Source organism: Diabrotica virgifera, chromosome 6 (genome assembly GCF_917563875.1).
Source record: "Diabrotica virgifera virgifera chromosome 6, PGI_DIABVI_V3a".
Lineage (NCBI taxonomy): Eukaryota > Metazoa > Arthropoda > Insecta > Coleoptera > Chrysomelidae > Diabrotica > Diabrotica virgifera.
The window spans coordinates 208,599,728-208,621,421 of NC_065448.1; the positions used below are offsets into that span (position 1 = coordinate 208,599,728).

General features: G+C 31.5%; 1 protein-coding gene across 1 annotated transcript in view; it reads right to left on the reverse strand.

Moving 5' to 3' along the window:
- Positions 1-6,863: 6,863 nt before the first annotated feature.
- LOC126887179 (carbohydrate-responsive element-binding protein) overlaps positions 6,864-21,694 on the reverse strand; it is a 226,091-nt gene continuing 211,260 nt past the window's right edge. The window contains exon 16 of the mRNA XM_050654565.1: positions 6,864-17,201. Within this exon, the coding sequence (XP_050510522.1) occupies positions 17,086-17,201 (116 nt within the window). The 3' untranslated portion in view covers positions 6,864-17,085. The remainder of the gene's footprint in view (positions 17,202-21,694) is intronic.

Here is a 21,694-nt window from a genome sequence, read left to right on the forward strand (position 1 = left end):
GACCAAGTGGGGATTTTTGTAGTTACTCGAGCGCGTCAGATTATCATATGGGGAGAAACCTTGTAACCTCTAAATGTACCCTTACCATATATTGGATCTTAATACAGGGGAGTTCGTTAAGGGGGGCCCGAAAAAAAATCTATCCTTAGAAAAACTCGAAATCCTCAGATTAAGATAAGGTAAGTTAATTACAGAACTCCTCCTTGGTGAGAAATGGGTGGATCGAGTAGCTCAGAAGTCACCACTGCCGGTCCTAAGCCCGGATAAAGGAGGAAGGTTGGGCAGTGGGCTGACAACCCACTCCCGGAAAAAACACACTGTTACGAAACCTGAACATTTGCCTCGGAATACAGGACGGAACTTTCGGAAACGACTCAAGCTACAAAACATAGACTATGCATTTGGAAACTGGAATGTGAGGACGCTAAATAGACCAGGAGTTCAAACCGCACTTCTGCAAGAACTAAAAAGATATAAACTCATGATTACTGCTCCTCAGGAGACAAGATGGCTGGGGAAAGGTGTCAGGGACACTAAAACGCACACAATTCTATATAGTGGGAAGGAACAAGGAAGCAAAGAATGTGGAGTTGCATTTGTTGTGTATAATGATTTTATTGAGCTATATGAGTTTATATATTGAGCTACCACATGGCACCTATTCTTATTTAAAAAATCGACCTATTTGGGGATTTATCTCCAGAGACGCCTATTCTCGAGAAAATGAATTTATGCCAACTCAAACGTCCTCATTGTATTTGTTTATAAGCCAAAAAATTGTTAATTAATAATTTTTAAACAGTGCCGATAGTCCTGTCGCCAGGGGGGGTACAACGGCCTCCTCTATTCAGATGGACTTACCCAAATTTTTTTTATGTATTTTGGCCCGTAGAAGACGAATTTTTTGGGTAACAGTTGATCCGGATGTCGATAAGATTGTTATAAACAAAGAAGTTGAGGAATTTCATAACAGCGATTTCTCGCAAAACAAAACATTTTTTTGTATTTTTTGGGCCATTCTAACCAAAAAATGTCCCTACAAGTTTTTTCGTAGGATGCATAATTTTCGAGATAAACGCGGTTGAACTTTCAAAAAATCGAAAAATTGCAATTTTTAAACCCGAATAACTTTTGATTAAAAAATAAAATAGCAATTCTGCTTAGCGCATTTGAAAGTTTAAGTCAAATTATATCGGTTTTGAATATTTGCATTACCAAAAATTTATTTTTTTATTGTTAAAAAAAGCTATGAACACATAGTGTTTCCCGTGCCTAATACATGCGTTTTAATGCATGCTACGTAGAAATCGCCTCGCTTGCACTTGTACCCTACTCTACCTACTCGTTCGATTTTAAATGAGAAATCATTGAAAACATCACTCAATCACTAGGTGTTTATAGCTTTGTTTAAGGATAAAATAATAAATTTTTAGCAACGCAAATAATTAAAACCGATATAATTTGACTTGAACTTTCAAATGCGGTAAGCAGAATTGCTATTTTATTTTTTAATCAAAAGTTATTCGGGTTCAAAAATTGTAATTTTTCGATTTTTTGAAAGTTCAACCGCGTTTATCTCGAAAACTATGCATCATACAAAAAAATTTGTAGGAACATTATTTGGTTAGAATGGCCCAAAAACTACAAAAAAATGTTTTGTTTTGCGATAAATCGCTGTTATGTAATTCCTCAACTTCTTTGTTTATAACAATCTTATCGACATTCGGATCAACTGTTACCCAAAAAATTCGTGTTCTATGGGTCAAAATACATAAAAAAAACTTGGGTAAGTCCATCTGAATACAGGAGGCCGTTGTACCCCCCTGGCGACAGGACTACGAGGTCGCTTAAATAATCCGATTTTAATTCTGTAAAGTGTATTAGATAGGTAGAGAAACGTCTTTATATGTGAAAACATTAGCACACTTCTAAATGGTCTACTTTTTTTTCAGAAACGTTTTAAAAACTTTGAACTTTTTTAAAAAAATTTAGATTGCAAAATTATTTTGCAAAATCTATCAGGTCGATTTTAATGAAATTTGGTGAATGATTTAAGTATGTTGTAAGAATTTTCTAAGCGAATTACGAAAGCTGTAAGGGCAACCAAAGTCGTTGAAAAACATTGAATAAAAACAGGCTTATTTTGCCCCCTTATTTTGTACTTATTGCTATTTTGCAGAAAGGGTAATAATTTAAAACATTTTTAACCAGTCGTTTATCATACAAAATTCAATTGTCTTTGTTTTATTTCCCTACGACTTTGTTCCAAAATGAATCGTTTTAAAGTTATAAGCAAAGAAAGTAGAAAAAAATCGATGTCTTTCGAAATTTTTAAATATTTTAATTTTTTTATTGATGTTCCGGGCATATTTGAGAAGGAGCGTAAGTCAATTATTATTGCTGAAGTTGTCACCTAACTTTATATGCAAAAATCCGAATGCCACCTCGCACATCCAAAAATAGACGTTTTTTCACAGATCCGCCCTTATTCTTGAATTTCGGGGAGTAGAAATGGTAAGAGAAAGTGACGTAAAAGTAGGCGTGTCTAACTAAAACCGAAAATGCTGTATTCTTGAAACAAATTCTCTTAATTTTTGAGAGCAATGTCACTCCCCAAGGGAGTAGTAACGTTTTCTACTGGTAGTATTATTTATTTATTTATTTATTAAGCTCAACAGGCCTTGAAGACCTAGGGCTGAAAGATTTAATTTTTTTTTCTTACAATTACTATTACATTATATATTTATAACACTATATCCTATACTACTATACTATATACAATATTACATTCATTTATATAAAACACTTAATATTCCCTATAGTCTTTCCATACATTTCTTGACCACTTCCTTCCATTTTTTTCTGTCCACAGCTTTTTCTTTCCAGTTCACAATATTACTCTTTTGTAAGTCTTCTCTTTCCATCTCCTTCTTGGTCTACCTATTCTTCTTTTTTGGATTGGCTTACGTGATAGTACCATTTTTGGCATTCTTTCCCTTCCCATTCTTTCAATGTGTCCTAAATATCGGATTCTCTGTGCTTTGATTGCCGTCGTTATTTTTGGTTCGTTATAGAGTTCTTCAAGTTCCTTATTATTTCTTCTTCTCCATTGACCATCTATTTTCACGCCTCCATGTATTGCTCTTTGTATTTTTCGTTCCCAACTTTCTAAAAGGTCTATTTCTGATTTTTTAAGCACCCATGTTTCACATGCATATGTAGCTGTAGGTCTGATAACGATTTTGTAAATTCTTATTTTTGTTTTTCTTGAGACATATTTTGATTTCATTAATGATCGCGTGCCCCATACTTTTTGTTTCCTTTTGTTATTCTTGCTTTTATCTCGCCTTCCCCATGTCCCTTTTCATCTATTTTTACACCCAGATAAGTAAATTCTGAAACTCTTTTAAACGAGCATGAATTTTCTCCTTCTATTTCCAATGTGAAATTGTCCTCTTTTTCTTTATCTGTTTCTCCCATTATCATGTATTTTGTCTTTTTCATATTTATGAGGAGACCAAACTTTTTTGCTTCTTTTATTATATTTCTCATTAATTTTTTTAGCTCTGTCTTACTTGTCGTTAATAGTGTTAGATCGTCTGCAAATACTATACATTGATGGCCATTTTTAAAAATCGTTTCCTGTGTGTTTATTTTACTTTTTCTAATTATTCCTTCCAGTATTACATTAAAAAGAGACGTTGATAGTGAGTCTCCTTATCTTAAACCTTCCTTTCTATTGATAGTATGTAAGAGAAATTGAAAATGGGAGTGAAAATAACAATACATAACCCTAAAAAAGCGGAGAGCTCTCAAAACCGTCTATTTTATTTCTATCTGCTTTCTTCAATATACATGTTTCCCATGCATATGTGGTCATAGAAAAATTAGAGCTCTTACCAGCTTTAACTTTGTTTGCATTATGGTTAAATTTTTCCAAATTGTTATATACCAGTTTCAACATATTCATAGCTGTTTTTGCAATAGTAATTCTTCTTGTATGACTCTGTCACATAATATAATCTTTTCTGTCTGAAATATTTTAGCTAATCAGATTGTATCTAACTTTTAAGCCTCTGGTTTTTGATTACAATTTAGAGATGTTTTTTTTATTGAGAGGGTTCGTAATGTCAGAGCTAGATCTTGCTGTTTTACACAGAAACTTATCCTTCAATCCACAAACTTCTATATGCAGATTTATGGATAAGTTTATATCTACATATCTATCGACTAATGTCTATTACATATCTATACATAGATATTTTAATAAGTAAAAAGTTTGAACTATAGGGGTTTTTTGGCTAAATATTGGGAAGCTCTTCAATAACCAATATTTACTAATTACAAATGGTAACAACTCTATAATTAACTATTCTAATTGGGAAATAAGCCACAATTTAATTAAAAAAATAATTTTATTAACGTTTCGACTTCCAATTCGGATTAATGATATTAAATATTAATATTTTGTAATTGAAAGTTAAAACGTTAACAAAATTATTTTTTCAATTAAATTGTGGCTTATTTCCCAATTAGAATAATTACAAAAATGCCACAACGAAATAGCTTCAGAACTCTATAATAACGTTCAGTGAAGATGTCACACATGTAACTAATTATTTTAGTTCCAAAGTGTAACAATTCGAGTTGTTTCATTTTGTAACTGCTTTTTTCCTACGCGTTTTATTTTCTCGGTGGCAAACAGTTAGATTTCTAAATTTTTCACTTCAGAGTTGGCTTTGAATGTTAAACAAATTTTCAAAGACTGAATGTCCAAGGATGGATGATGAAAGAAATATTTTCGCAAGAAGGCATATTACATTCTTCTCCTGTAATGGAATCTCATTACTGCTGAGCACGCACACAGAGAATATATTTAAAGGGGGACTTGAACTTATCTGAAATGTTTTAGTTGTGTCTAAAGCAGTGCACAGAAAATAATTATCAGTCTATTAAAAAGCATTTATATGGAAATATTTTCTTTCAATACTGAGTACAATATTTAAATTTTTTCAGCCAAAAAAAGACGCATGTCTTTTCTGTGAATATTTTAAAAATCTATCTAATGAAGAAGCTGAAAAAACAGGAAATCTTTGATCCTCACATTAATAAAAAGGACCAAAGTCAATTAGAAAAAAAAACCGATTTAAAACTGTCTTCTTCGTCAACTGTAGTATGTTGTTTTAACTTGCTAGCAGTTCACGTTGTTCCAAACGGAGACAAAAGTGATTTTTTTTTATAAAAGAGGGCATGCCTGTTACAATTACACAATTTACGATATACATAATAAACAAGGATATTGCTTTTTATGGCACGAAGGGTAGCTCATAGGGGTATTAACAAAATAGGTGGTTGTTCGCTAAAATATTTTTGAAATATTCTATTACAAAATGGCCAATATGGTTTATAAATTTTCTATTTGACAAAAGTACACGTCCACTTGTCTCTATATTTTCTATGTATTTGGATGTTCCTTACAACACTTCGCTTATCTATCTATATTAAACAATATTATAACAGCTACCTGATGTATGATTTTCCACAGAATATAAAGGGTGCTTTATAAGTAAAAAAACTAAATTTAAGATCAATGTTCAAACTAAAAAGGATATACACCAGGTCTAAAGGCATGCAGAAGATGTATCACACTCATTAACGAGTCCCATTCTACCTCATTCCAAAGGTATTACCTTCATGATAACTTTTCGACGGTATGAAAAATATTTTGGTTTAATATATTCATGGAACGATGAGGAACTATGTCAAAAGCTGTCACTATAAAAATAATTGTATTTCACAAAAATAATTGTATTTTTGATACTGAATAACAAACGAAACATGTAAAGTTAGTGAGAACACGAGAACTCTTTGTCAACGTTGTGTACATACTGAAAGAGAAAAAAATGAATGTGTGTGTGTACTTTGTACGCACGTAAGAAGTTATACTTCTATTATATGATTTCTTAAAAATAAATATATACTTTAAACAGTTTGTTTTAATTTTTTTTAAACACCAAACTAATTTTGTGCTTACCGCTTTCAAAAAAATAAAAAAAGTATAGGATTGCACTGGATTCGAACTCAAGACCTCTCGATCTCTGGCCGAATTAGTCGAGGCATTGAAGCACAAAAAAGGCCTTACTGTCGATTTTTGGCGCAGTAAGACGGATTTTAATGCAGTTTGGTGCGTTGGATTCGTGAGAATGTCAGGAAATTTTGTGAACTAATGTAATGAATAAGAAATCTGAAATTGCATTTGTGCATAAGAAAAATGCATTTCAAAAGTGCATTTTGAAATAGGCAATTATTATAAATTTGCAACTCGGTAAATAGTTGGGCAACATCCCGATTAATTATTTTAATTATTTTTAATCATTTTTAAGTCCATATAATAATAGTCTAAGATGTCAATAACCATTAATAATAAACAAAAAAAAATCCTTATGGGGAATCGAACCAAGTACTAACACGTCCGTAACTAGATACACATACCGCTAGCCTACGCAGACACTTGCTAGACACGGGCGATATTAGGTATAAACAAAAACAAATAGGTAAGTAAAAATTGTAAAGAAAATTACTACATACTTAAATGTATTATAAAATTAACATATTCCTAAATTTTAGAAGAAACATTCGTAAATAGGTACATTTATACAAAACATTCGAAAAATCGACACTTCAATCCTTCAATGCCTCGACTAAATGCTATACCAAATACGCTACGAGGACTGTGTCTGTATCGGTTCGGACGTACCTAATGACACTTCACGGTAACAAACAGACAAGTATAATAAATATACAATAAAATGTTTTAATAATACTCATCTTACTCCTGAGGAAGACAAATCCAAAGACACAAAAATTATAATAAATATATTTACTAAAAACACTAATATATTCTTTTCACACCTTTTCTTGCACTGATATATTTATACATAACTAGAAAGATTTTAGCAACTAAACGCCATACTGTCTGTGTGCGCATGCGCGCAGATTATGAAATTTTACTCTCAATCGCGCCTAAAGGAGTATAACCATCCATTAGATGGAGTATTCTTCGGTTTAATGTTGAGTTTAAGAAACCTCAACAAAGAAATAAAACAAAGGTGCAAAGCTGATAAACAATACTACTACCACAACATGCATATGCAAAGAAATTGAAAGCCACAATCAAACCAACTAGCCAAGAGATCTATTTAGGAAAATACTCAGAAACTCTATACTCTACAAAAAAAACTATGTCTGTTTTATTTGTTGAAAAATAATGTAATTGTAAACAAAAACAAATGATCAGGTTGACAGTTGACGGTATCATGTCATTTGCCAATAATTCACTTTTGTGATTGGTTGAAATTTTCAACAACAATACGGCAATACTGTTCGCAGTTTCTCTCATCCCTTTCTACTCCCTCTGTTCAAGAGTACAGCTTTTTAAAATCGAGAGAAATTATGAAGGAGTAGAAAAGTGAGTTAGCTTAGTGGAGAGTAAAATTTTCTCTCGATTCAAGAATAAGCGCACTGGTTTATATTTCGTTGTATTTATTGCTGGACGACGTTAAGTTCCATTGTCATTTATGGGGCCTAATATTTTTATTGGTAGTTGTCGGTCGACTATTAATAGTGTTTTTTCATCTGAATTAGAAAACGACTATTTTTCAGATCCATACATTAGGACTCGGAGTAGTAAGGTTCCCATATACATGCTATATACCATTATCTTTATTAGAAAATGGCTTCTTCGATGTTTGGTAAGTTCATAACATATTTTTGCAAGCTTCATTCTTATGGTTATCTCTTCTGATTAGTCCAGAAAGCCACTGCGCATCCGCTAGGAAAAATATTCCGATTCGGATTTTTTGCACAATCGTACTCAAAATGGAACCCCTTTTAACAAATTTGCATGTTGCCAGTCAAAATCTTTTTAAACGTTTTTTTTTTGTTTTTTTTTCTAAAATGATTTTTTTTTTGCATCAAACAATAGTTTTTTTAGGTTTCTTGGATCATTTCAAACAGAAAAGGTCTTTAGTGACTTTTCTCTAAAGTTGACAGTTTTTGACATATAAGCGACTAAAAATTTAAAAATTGCGAAATCGGCCATTTTTAACCCTCAGAAACTATGTGAAAAACTGAAAATTTCGATGTTGCCAAGGTAAGAAGATATTCTTTGAAAATCGATTGATGAAATCCCGAAGAGTTTTTTGCAATACAATATCGAAAGTCTCTTTGTTTTTTAATTGCCCATCAAGCGGGCGCTTGATTGGCAACCGTTGCATGTATAATATGTAATATGCGTAAATATATGTGCGGAAAAATATTTCGATTCATTTTTTTTTCACCATCTTGCTTGAAAATGTCCCGTCTTAACAAATTTGTATGTCGCCAGGACCAAAAAGTAAAAATTTTTTAAATGTTTGTTTTTTGTTTTTTCCTAAAACTAATTTTTTTGCATCGGATAAATTTTTTTAGGTTTTTTGGATCATTCCAAATAGAAAATATCTTAAGTGAGTTTTCTGTGAATGTGATAGTTTTCGAGATATAAGCGATTGAAAATTTAAAAATTGCAAAATCGACCATTTCTAACCCTCAAAAACTATGTAAAACACCGAAAATTTCAATGATACCAAGGTACGTAGATATTCTAAGAATATCGATTGATGAAGTCCCGAAGAGCTTTTTGCAATACAATATCGAAAACCCCTTTGTTTTTTAATTGCTAGTCAAGAGGTCGCTACACTATTTTTAACAGTTGCATGTATACAGTAATATGCGTAAATATATGCGCGGAAAAATATTCTGATTCAATTTTTTTTTCACCATCTTGCTTAAAAAGGTTCCCAATTAACAAATTTGCATGTTGCCAGGGTCAAAAATGTGTAAAAAAAAATTTTAAACAATTTTTTTGAACTTAAAATGTTGTCCGATTACATATACACATGCAACGCAACGGTTGAAAATAGTGTCACTCCCGCTTGATTAGCAATTAAAATACAAAGGGATTTTCGATATTGTATTGCAAAAATCTTCGGGATTTTATCAATCGATATTCTTAGAATATCTACGTATCTTGGTAACATTGAAATTTTTGGTGTTTCACATAGTTTTTGAGGGTTAAAAATGGCCAATTTTGCAATTTTTAAAATTTAAATCGCTTATATCTCGAAAACTTCCACGTTTACAGAAAAGTCACTAAAAGTCTTTTCTATTTGGAATAATCCGAAAAACCTAAAAAATTTGTCCGATGCAAAAAAATTAGTTTTAGGAAAAAACAAAAAGCAAACGTTTAAAAAAAATTTTGACTTTTTGATTTTGGCAACATACAAATTTGTTAACGAGGGGATATTTTCAAGCAAGATGGTGAAAAAAATTGAATCGAAATATTTTTCCGCACATATATTTACGCATGTTACATATACATGCAACGGTTGCCAATCAAGCGCCCGCTTGATTGGCAATTAAAAAACAAAGGGGTTTTCGATATTGTACTGCAAAAAACTCTTCGGGATTTCATCAATCGATGTTCAAAGAATATCTTCTTACCTTGGCAACATCGAAATTTTCAGTTTTTCATAGTTTCTGAGGGTTAAAAATGGCCGATTTCGCAATTTTTTAATTTTTAATCGCTTATATGTCAAAGACTATCAACTTTAGAGAAAAGCCTCTAAAGACCTTTTCTGTTTGAAATGATCCAAGAAACCTAAAAAAACATTGTTCGATGCAAAAAAAATAATTTTAGGAAAAAACAAAAAAAAAAAATGTTTAAAAAAATTTTGATCCACTTTTGGACCTGGCAACATACAAATTTGTTAAAAGAGGTCCTTTTTGAGTAAGATTGTGCCAAAAATCCGAATCGGAATATTTTTCCTGGCGGATGCGCAGTTGCTTTCTGGACTCGATGTAATGTTCGTGGTGCTTACAATGCTCCTCAGATAAGAGAACTGTTGCACTCCTTCAAAATTTTAGTTACCAATGTTAAATAAAGTTTTTTCTCAGTGTCTTCTAGTTATAATTTTGTTCTACATATCGATCGATGTCTGTAAACCGCAAAAATCAAAAATCATTCTGAATTGTGCGTTTGACAGAAAACAAAAAAAAAACAAGTATTTTCTATTATATTAAAAAATAAATTTCTATATTACATAAAACAATACATCTTAAACTATTTAAAAAAAAAGTGCATTAATCATACACATATAAAAACAATTGCCCCGAAAATTACATACATATAACTATATTTTTACTAAAATCAAAGTAAGTGGTTATATGGCGATTTTAAGTTTAAAAAAGTAAAAAACGAGTCTTATTAAAACAAAAGAGTAAACACATTCAAAGGGTCCTGTTCACCTATTATATAATATGAAACTCAACATGGTTCACTAAAGGTCACTAAAAAAATGTCTTTAATAGATTTATTTCTGTTCAATAAAAAATGTTGGTTAATTTAATATAAATATAATCCAAACACTAAAAAATTTGACGACTTTCATTCAAATTGCCTTTGACAAAATGTAAGCAAGATGAATTTAAAGCAGGCTACCTATATAATGTCAATGACCTGCAACTTAAATGGCGTGTATTTTTGATATTATGCATAAAATAATGAGAAAGAAAATAACAAAGAAATAAAGGCCGTATAAAGAACTATCATGAAACGTTGAAGATTGTGCCTAAATTTGTGATCAAATGCCATTTGATCAGTGAAAAAAAAAACCTTAAAATTTCTGCTATCATAAGTATTTTGTCCCCCCGTCATTCATATGTCAGAAAATAGCAAGTTAAAGGCAAGCCAATTAGCTTTTGTAAGACCTCAATTTTGAAGTTTTGACAACGTCTAAAGAAGATAGACCTATGTCACTCCTATTCGGACTGCTCAATTATTGTGTCACTACAAGAATAGAGCGATCCATAAAGACTGGTTTAAATCAATATCCCTAGCGTTGCTTAAGATACTAAAGTAACTTGCTTAGACAGGAAATGCTGTCTAAGCAAGTACTATTAGCACTGTTGCTAAAATATAACAAATGCGAAGAAAAGATTAATATAAAATAAGAATAGATTAAACCATATAACAACATAATTCCATAATTGAAACTATTATCTTTATACATCATTTCAAAGAAAACCATTAAAGAGTAAGTCATTTGTATAAAGCTTGTCACGCACGGGAAACTATACTATATTATATCTCATATATTATAGAAATATCACCAAATACTATTGACTGTAATACATACAAATGTAAAGACTGAAAAAGTTTTGTACACACTTATGACAACAGGTAAAAGGGGGAGAAGTGTACTTTTGAAGTGTGTAAAATTAATAATTCTTAGCTGAGCGCTTTCGGCTTATAAAGCCATCTTCGGAGCTATGGTCAAAAAGGTCAAAATACCACTATGAAGAGAGATGGGTTCCATTTATGATATGAAATACTTCTGTTTCTTATGTAGTTTTTTATTTTATTGGTTGGAAAAAACCTTGTCTGTCTGTTTAAAAAATTGTTCAATTTGCTGCTGGTTAATTTTGTATCCAGAAAAGTTAAACATCAAGAACGAGCACAAAGGACTTTCACACGAAAATTACATTATATATAAAACGAATATTTGATCATGGTAAGGTCAAAAAGACCTTACCATTTGAATACTGCGGTGTCAGATAGCAGAATGGTCGCCTCGCATGGAGGATTTTTAATGACAGTCATTAAAAATCCTCCATGCGAGGCGACCATTCTGCTATCTGACACCGCAGTATTCAAATGGTAAGGTCTTTTTGACCTTACCATGATCAAATATTCGTTTTATATATAATGTAATTTTCGTGTGAAAGTCCTTTGTGCTCGTTCTTGATGTTTAACTTTTCTGGATACAAAATTAACCAGCAGCAAATTGAACAATTTTTTAAACAGACAGACAAGGTTTTTTCGAACCAATAAAATAAAAAACTACATAAGAAACAGAAGTATTTCATATCATAAATGGAACCCATCTCTCTTCATAGTGGTATTTTGACCTTTTTGACCATAGCTCCGAAGATGGCTTTATAAGCCGAAAGCGCTCAGCTAAGAATTATTAATTTTACACACTTCAAAAGTACACGTCTCCCCCTTTTACCTGTTGTAATACATACAACTCTTGACATTTCCCATTACATTTGAGGAAGCAAACAATATAGCGCCATCTAGTGGTGTGCGGTGATAACCAGAGCATTCTAACCTTACATTTATAAAATTGCTTTATTATTGTTTTTGTATAAGTGTTTGAACTATTTTTATTTTAATTTAATTTAGCAAAATTAGCTTGTTATTCAAAAATTTATAAAATTAAATTTGAATGTTTACGTCAAATTTTACATTTTCAAAACGTAGTTTCACTTCAAGCCGACAGCGGCGCTAGCGCGCTAGTGGCAACGTGCTTCCAGATTTCTGTGGCAGTTGGATGTATTACAGTCAATAGTATTTGATATCACTCACTATAGTAAAATAAGTGAGCCTGCATACACGGAACCATAATCAGCCCTATTTTAACTTTTAACAAATCGAGTAGAAATGACCAAGTCGAATCGTAATTACCCGAAATCGGAATGTTGGATATCTATCGCATCGTTTTCATGTTTGGATTGGCATTCTGTAACTCACATCGTAATCAGTGTAAATCAAAAACGCCAACTTCTATTTGACGCGCTCATAAGGTGGTGGCAACCCCGTACTGAAAAGTGAAATTATTTTTTTTTTACCTTTTTGTTACTTTATCTAATGACACCGTTGCCATATGCTCAGTTTTTTCATAGTATCACATTACATAAAGTTACATTTAAAAAATAGTTTTAAAACACCAAAAAAGAAAAGTTTTGATAAGTAAATAGTAAAATATCAGTGTAAATGGTTTTAAATCAAAGTTAATTAAAATTATTATTATTAACAATTAATTAAAATCGATATTACTAATAACATGCAATCTTAAATAACTGCTAAACAACTTTTCCCAAAAGTAGCCTTTTTTCTATCATTTATTCAGACTGTAAGTCTATCTTTATATTTTAAACGTTCTTATACATATACAATCTTAATCTTGTACATTATACTACATACTATACCATTGATTGAAATTATACAAGAAATACACCAAAAAGTATGGCAACACTGCGACTCGCCAACAAGAATACCAAATAAATGAAGATTAGGTTAGGTTCAATGCATAGCCATACATGTCTAAATTAAATATACAATTATTTAAATAAATTACACCGCAAACTAAAAAATTAAGCAGCTACAAAATGAATCAATTATTAATTTTCAAATTCAAATTAAATTAAATTCAATTAAATTAAAAAATAAAAAATTACAAATTCCAATCCGATTGCTGACGTCTATTCGATTCGACTCATTTCTATTCAGGGCCGCGTTTAGGTAAATTGACGCCCTTGGCAATTCTATAGTAGCCGCCCTTCAAACATGTAGCATTTTTGCGAAAAAAAATTGCAGACATTTTTATTTAAATAAGATTTAAAATAAACAAAAATGGATTTAAACTACGATGTTTATATACCTGTACTTAACAGAAAAAATTGTCATTCCAGTTCGATCACATCAGAGACTTCCTTTCAAAGAGACTTTTCAAAAAAAAATTTTTCTTGACAAAATCGACAAATTGTTATAACACGTTCTTGCGTCATACTTGATGGGAAGTTATTTTTAATTCTTGACATTTTCGAAAATGACCTTTCAGCGGACACGTTGGCAACTGGGATGCACAAATAAATGTGCAAAGCAATGTCAAAATTAGGGAAAATATCTTTCAATTCACTTAGTGCAGTCACTGCAGGTTTTCATCTCCGATTTCATTGAACCTCCATCGATTTTCTTGAAAATTGGTGAGTAGTTAGAGCAGAGGTTCCCAACCAGTATGCCGCGGCACACTGGTGTGCCCTGAAGTCCCTGTAGGTGTGCCGCGAAATTTAATTATACTCACTATCATTATAGAGATTATTTACCCAAGTGTGCTGTGGCTGAACCAGTTTTTAAGTTAGTGTGCCTTAAGCTAAAGAACGTTGGAAACTGCTGAGTTAGAGGATACCTCAATAAAGGTGACATGATGCCAACTTGCGTTTCTACCGTGGTGGTGGATGCCACCCCTTCTCGGGGGTGAAATTTTTTTAATAATACCATAAATCGATAGAGAGACAAATTCTAAGCAAAATTTGTTATATAAAGTTATTAAAATAAATCAATACTTTTTGAGTTATTAAAGATCAACAATTTTATTTTTTCGTAAAAAAATGCATATACTAAAGCTGTTTTTCACGTATAACTCAAAAACTGTAAGCTTTGTTAAACACCCATCACTTAATGAACTAAACTAATGTTAATTCAAAGTGAGTTATAGGTAGTTGAATGTATATTTTTTTCGACGAGTACTCAAATCTAAGTATTCAAGCTTAAATAACGGGAAAACGAGTACCTATCAAATGAGCTGCAGTAGAAGTTAATAGCATCACAATTGAGCAAGTTATGATGAAAATAAGAGAATCCCTTGAAACTTTTTAGGAAAAAGTGAAAAATAAAAATTTATTATTTTCCAAAAAAATAAAAATTTATAGTAATCCTTAGAAGAATTTCTTTATATTAGCATAAGTAATGATTTCAACAATTTTGAACGGTTTAGAACGCATATTTTTGAAAAAAAGATGTAATTTAATTTAGATTTAAGACTATCGTAATTTTCATTTTCATTTGATAACTCCAAAAATACTCAATATACGTAAAAAGTGATATATGTATAACCATATTTTAGTTTTTTCTGTATCAAATATTTTACCTTTTTACTATTTCTGTAGGGTAAAAAATAACCGAGATAGAAACGTTTAAAGCTTAAATTTTGCTGCGAGAACCATGTAACCAGGGCCATTTAACCTTTTATTTTTAAAAAAGTAAGGGTTTCAAAATATTAAATTCAACGTGTTTTAATGAACGTGTTAAAATGAACTTTCAAAGAGTATTTAGGCAAACCTGATATCGTAAAAATTAACGGAGTTATTTAAAAAAAAAAACAATAACGTTTTTGGAAAAATTTTTAAATGATACATTTTGAAAAATATTTGGTGCATGCATTTTAATGCTATTTGTTCGGGGCTCATTTGATAGATATTTCTAAGTACTTTGACAAATGTTTAAGAAGGTTATGTTTTATATAAAATGCATCATTTTCCCGTTATTTAAGCTTGAATACTTAGATTTGGGTACTCGCCGAAAACAATATACCTACATTCAATTACCTATAACTCACTTTTAGTTAACATTAAAAGGTTTTTCCAGTAAAGAGTTTATTTCATTTTTTTATTAGCTTCAACTTTGGTAATAATAACTTTTTTGTAAAATCTTATAGTTTTTGAGTTATTTATGAAAAATCGGTTAAAAAGATGCATTTTTCTCACGAAAAATTAAAATCTTTGTGTAATAAAATTTTAATAACTTTATGTAACAAATTTTGCTTAGAATTTGCCCCTCTATCGAATTCTGGGGATATTTTTAACCAAATAATTTTCACCCCCGAGAAGGGGTGGTAACCACCCCCAGGGTAAAAGCGCAAGTTGACACAGTGTCACCTTTGTTCCTTGAGATATCCTCTAACCACTCACCAATTTTCATGCAAATCGATGGAGGTTCAACAAAATCGGAGGTAATAGCTCATATCCACCTTCAGTGACTGCACTAACTCTTCTTTAAATATTAAATATGTATGTCAATTGGTGATTTTATTGTAATATCCAAATGACCCTTTAAGTGAATGCATTCATGTATGAACGATGTATCTTGGTCGTCTTTATTTTGTATCAGATTTTCAGCTTCTTTAATAATTTCTTCATTGCCTAATTTTGGCAAATCTGTTAATGACACGAAAACGTTGATAAATACCTAAGTCGATAAGATTCCAGACGTCTATTAAGGTCTCTTATCAGAGTGTCGATTATAACATAGAATGTGTGGATTTTCATCTCATCACTAGTTGAAAAGTTTACTTTATCATCGGCCCCCTCGTCAAATTGAATTTCTCTTTCTTATTTCTTTATATGTTTTATTTGGGCACAATTTTTTGGCTTCCTTGCGGTAAAGTAATTTGAAAGAGATACTCTTTAATGACAGAACTTAGATTCATAATTTTTATATACAAATATTTTTTGTACAGTATTTTTGCCGCCCTCTCATAATGTGCCGCCCTAGGCAACTGCCTATATTGCCTAATGGATAAATCAGCCCTGTTTCTATTCGATTTGTAGTTAGAGAATAAGGCTGAATATATATTTTTTACGTGCGATATAATTATATATCGCACGTAAATGCGCATATTTATATTTATATTAGAACATATTTCGGTCCCCGTTACAAGCCTCCTCACTTTTCAGTCTACTAAACCGAAGCACGGTTTGTTTATGCTTTATGACGTATTTCGTTCCGGCTATTTAAGTTCTAGCTAGACGAACACGAAAAACGCAAAGCTAGAGAATTTTTTAACTAGTTGTTTACTGATTTCTGTTTACTAAACATATATTATATAATCTGAAATATATCTGGTGTCGCCTGTGAGTGTACTGACTAACGTGTGATCCAAAATTATTGTCACCATAGGTGGCTCTGAACGACAGAGATAGTTATACAGTGCATGTCTATTATTAATTCAGATATACTTTCCAGTTTACGTCAACTTTGACAGATACTTGTCAGTGTACGTACGTCAACTTAAAAAACACTATAATTGAACATAAAAAGTAGCAGAGGAAGCAACATTTTAACTTTATACGAATTAAAAGGTCTTGAGATTGGGTATCTTTTCAACGTGTTTTCAATCTTTATTCTTTGTTTGGAAAAGTGATCATAACAACACTGACTATAGCCGCAGTTGGCCGTGACGTCACCCCCGTGCGTGATAAGCTTAATAGTTTTTCAAATTGTTTCATACTCGTGTATGTATTTTTTAAATACACAAAATATTTTTAAAGATGAAAAAGACCCTTCAACTTGCATCTAGTGTAAACAAGCACGTTTTTATGAGCAAAATGTATCCGTTGTTAAGTAGCTTTAACACAATTAAAAAATTATTTGTTCTGATTTTTATTTTCGAGCGCTATGTGCCTTGCCTCATCTGGTAACTTATCCGGATCCGAAAGAATGTCCGTCTTTGTGCATAGATACCTTAGTGAATTTAAAACCACTGAAACAAAAAAAAAACATATTGAACAATTAATAACTTGATAATTTAATAGAATATAATACATTTCAACAAACTCAAAGAGTGTAGGCTTTTACGGCCGGTGTTTTGTAATTCGGGAGTAACCGCAAAGTAGGCGACCCCTGGTGGTAAATCTCAAAAGCATCAACTTCGGGAAAACATTGAAATTTTCATTCATTTGTGTACATATTTGCGGCCGGTTTATATTGTAATTAACAATGACTTCGAATTAAAAAAAAACTATTGTAGTCTTCGTCACACGTGTAAATGATTTACGAGTATATTCAACGTTCTACACGGCTTCGAGATCAAATGACAAATGAATTGTTTTCCCAAAGTTATCGTCCATTTCTGAAATTTTGAGCGCCCTCTGTCGGGATTGGTTATTGCCAATGGTATGACGTTTTAGAGGTTGCTAGAAACAAGGTTGTCAAATAACAATTATTGTTATTCATCTCTATTCCCATTCCGGTCACACCTCGTCTCCAATATTCTAAAGCAGCTTGCAGAGACATATTGCAGCTTGCAGAGCACCCCTGTTTGAGGCTTCTGTTACTGGGAATGTTTCTGATATGCAAGATGCTTGTTTGGCAGCATTTTTCGAATTTTTATAAATATTAGCAATAGCTTGCACATTATACTCCGTTAAGGCCAATTTTGATCAACATCTGAAAGGGATTTTTCAAGGGCACCGTGTCGTAAGCTTTCTCTAAATCAACAAATAACAAGTGTGTTGGTAAGTGCTCTCCTTTTCTAGATAACTTGTTGAAGTACAAATGTGGTGTCTATGCATAATCTTCCTGCACTAAATCTGCTACTCTGTTCTTTAATATTCTGCTGTACACTTCGCGTCATATAAAACTGGTACACTTTTTTTCCCAATGTAAACCTGTGTTCAGACTGACAATTATTGTTCGTGAATCGCTTCGTTGTTGCCATCACAGATAACGGAATTGCACTAAATCTAAATACAAAAAAATAACATTTAAAATATATATGTATAAAATATATATCGAATTGTAATACATATATTTAAATTCCATACTTGTTCACTGTAAAATTTATTCATTTTGTTTTAATTTCAAATTAAATTTTTAATTTTTCCAGTGTGTTTTATTTATTCTACACAACTTAATGCAGTTTTGTCCTACAATTTATGAAAAACCAATCACACCTCTCGATTTGACATTAAACATAATAATTTAAAGTCATGTCAAGATTTATATCTGTCATTATTTTTGAATTGAAATATTTTCATAAATTATAATAAAACACAAATCAATGTATGAATACTTAATTGAGATGACGGAAAATTACCATTGTTTTAGTTTTTAGTAGGTATATTAAAAAATGCGGTCTGTCGCTCTCAGCCCCGTTTTTACCTAGTTTGATATAATATTTTCGTTGAACTGGCAACGTTGCCCTAGAAATTAGAATGACACTTGTGACAAGATCAACTTACACAACTTGAAAAACACGATTTTCGGTTATAAGAGATGTACCTGTTTTTTTGACGCGAAGTGTACAATCTCCCCATCGCACTAGTGGCCGTTAGTCCTCAAGAAGAAAGCATAACCTTTCTTTTTGTAAATTGAGCGGATAAATCCCGTAATTCAGTCGTCCGGAATATATCTGGTCCGTACTTAACCAGTTCATGGGGATATTTCCTGGGTCCGGATGCTTTACTATTTTAGATTCTTTCAATTTTTTCAGCACAAAGGAAATAATTGAGTCAGTAAACAGTGCAAATAATTTTCTGTAAATACCGAGTATTTACTATACTATAAAATAAGTAGTAATTGATTATTTACTGTAGATTTTAAAGATTTTGAAAATACAAAATCCGAATTTTCCAATGGTGAGCCAATAAGCCTAAAATGTTACAACCCAACTATTCATTTTTCAATGCTTCATGGAGTAATCAAAATTGGAAAGAAACTATACGGGTATGTACTACCCTCACGGTGGTTAAATGTTAATAGTTCAATGAACAACACTATTTGTAAAATGTTTGAGAAACACTACTAGATGTTTCTCATGTATGTCGACTTGTCTAGATAATTTTTAACTTTTCAACACACAAAGAGACTGTCAATTTAACCAAATATTAAGACGTTTTATTGATCTTCTTCTTCTTCTTTGAGTACCGTATCCAAATTTTACGAGTGGGTAGCTTTGATGAAGGTTTCGGAGCCATGAATATTTCTTCTTACCAATTCCGCTTTTTCCCTTGATCTTTTCGTTGAGTATTAACTGCAGTATCCAGTATCTGCTACCTCTCATTATATTATATGTCGCAGATATTAAAGTTTTCTCTTTTTTATCATCGTCAAGTCACATTCGCCTTATAGTCTGGGCAGATTATCAGAGAATAGGCCATTTTTAGGAAAACTTATTTACCAGCAATTTTATTGCTGGAATCGAATCTTATGATTGTATATACAGTGCTAGTCAAAAGTCCGTACCCCCCTCGTATCTTTTGAACGGTTAGACCTATAATAGTGAAATTTGGAGGGAGGAAATAAACGGACGTAAGCTTCTTAACTAGTCATGACAGGTGACGTAATAGTGACAGATGACGTTACAGAGCCACTGTGACCGATAATTTTAAATGAGACCTTATGGCAAGTGATACCTCGTTTGAAAGGTATTCAAAATACCTATTAAGTCATACTATTTTTTTGGGTTTTAATTGATTTTGATTTTGGTGAATAAATTAAATAAATATAATATTGTAGTTTTGCATTTAATTAATAAAAATTCAAATGTCCGCCTATGGTTTTTTTGTCAAAAAAGTTGACGTTTTTCAATTATCTAGTAGTTTTTACGTCAACGTCAACCTTTTTGACAAGTAATCATAGGCGTAATTTTGAATTTTTATTAATTAAGTGCGAAACTACAATTCTTTATTTATTTCATTTATTCATCAAAATTAGCTTAAACTCAAACAAAATTTAGTATGACTGAATAGGTATTTTCAATACCTTTCAAACAAGGTATCATTTGCCATAAGGTCCCATTTAAAATTATCGGTCACAGTGGCTCTTTAACGTCATCTGTCACTATTACGTCACCTGTCATGACTAGTTAAGAAGCTTACGTCCGTTTATTTCCTCCCTCCAAATTTCACTATTATAGGTCTAACGGTTCAAAAGATACGAGGGGGGGTACGGACTTTTGACTAGCACTGTATTAATAATATAGGTATGCAAAGTTCGCAGAAAGTGTGCTACTTTTTTTTATAAACAAAATGGCCCCAGAAAATCGTGTTTTTGCTCTATAACTCCAAAGATTTTAACTTTACACCAAAAACACTCAAATAAAAATTTAACGTAATTAAATTCTGTTAATCATGTTTTTCCCGATTTACTTCGACGAAAACTACATTTTTTTCCAGTTGTAGACTTTTTTAGGTAAACTTACTACAAGTGTACATTTTACCGTTAAAAACACAAATATTCTCATTTGAAAGCTGTATAATTATTTAAACAAATTAAAAAATTTCGTTATTTATTATAACAAAACAAAAGCAAGATTGACATTTAATAATGCGTTAGTTAGATGGATCTACTCGAGTTAATTAGGAACAAAAAAAGAATGAAGAAAATTGCTCCATGAGAAGCCGAGAAATTGCATTTTTTTTAACGTATACCGATTTTGAGATTATATTTTCTCCAACCTAATTTTTGATTGGAATTTTGCTATTTTTGGCAATTTTCACTCGTAATATCGATAGTTTTTATTATAATAATATATGTCATGAGTATTTTAAAGATATGATAATTGGTGTGGAGAAAGAAGACAAAAATAAAAAGGTGATGGTTCGAAAATTATGATCCTATTGTTTATATCTTTGCCGTAAATGCCGGTCAACTTTGACCGCTTTTATCTCAGAATTCACTCATCACAATTAAACGTTTTTTTCTTTTTGAAAGAAGCGTCCTGTCGCTTTTTTCCAACACCGTTTTCATGATTTAATTTAATTTAATATTTCCCGAGATATTCTATTTGTTTATAATCCAAAAAATTGTTTATAATTTTAAAATATTCCTGAGGCCGCTTAAATAGTCCAATTTCAATTCTGTAAAGTACATTAAATAGGTACAGTGTCTTTTTATTCGCGATGTGTAAGTACTTGGAAAGGATACGTGAAACGATCGTACGTGAATAGCGGGGAAATATTGCAACTTTCTTAAATAATTCATATTGTCAATTGAAATTGTCAAATTGACGTACATTTCATATCTACTGTCATTTAAGAAGGAAAATTATATGTTGCTCCACAATATTGATATGATATGCAATTATTATATAAAGGTAAATTTAATTAATTGTATTTTGCTTGCAGTACTGCATTTTAATAACTAATTTTATTTACTACATACAATTGTTTACGTTTTAATAACATAACCTGAATCTTATTTTTTCTTCTTATTATTTTTTTGGGCTATGGCCTTGACAATTATCCAGTAACC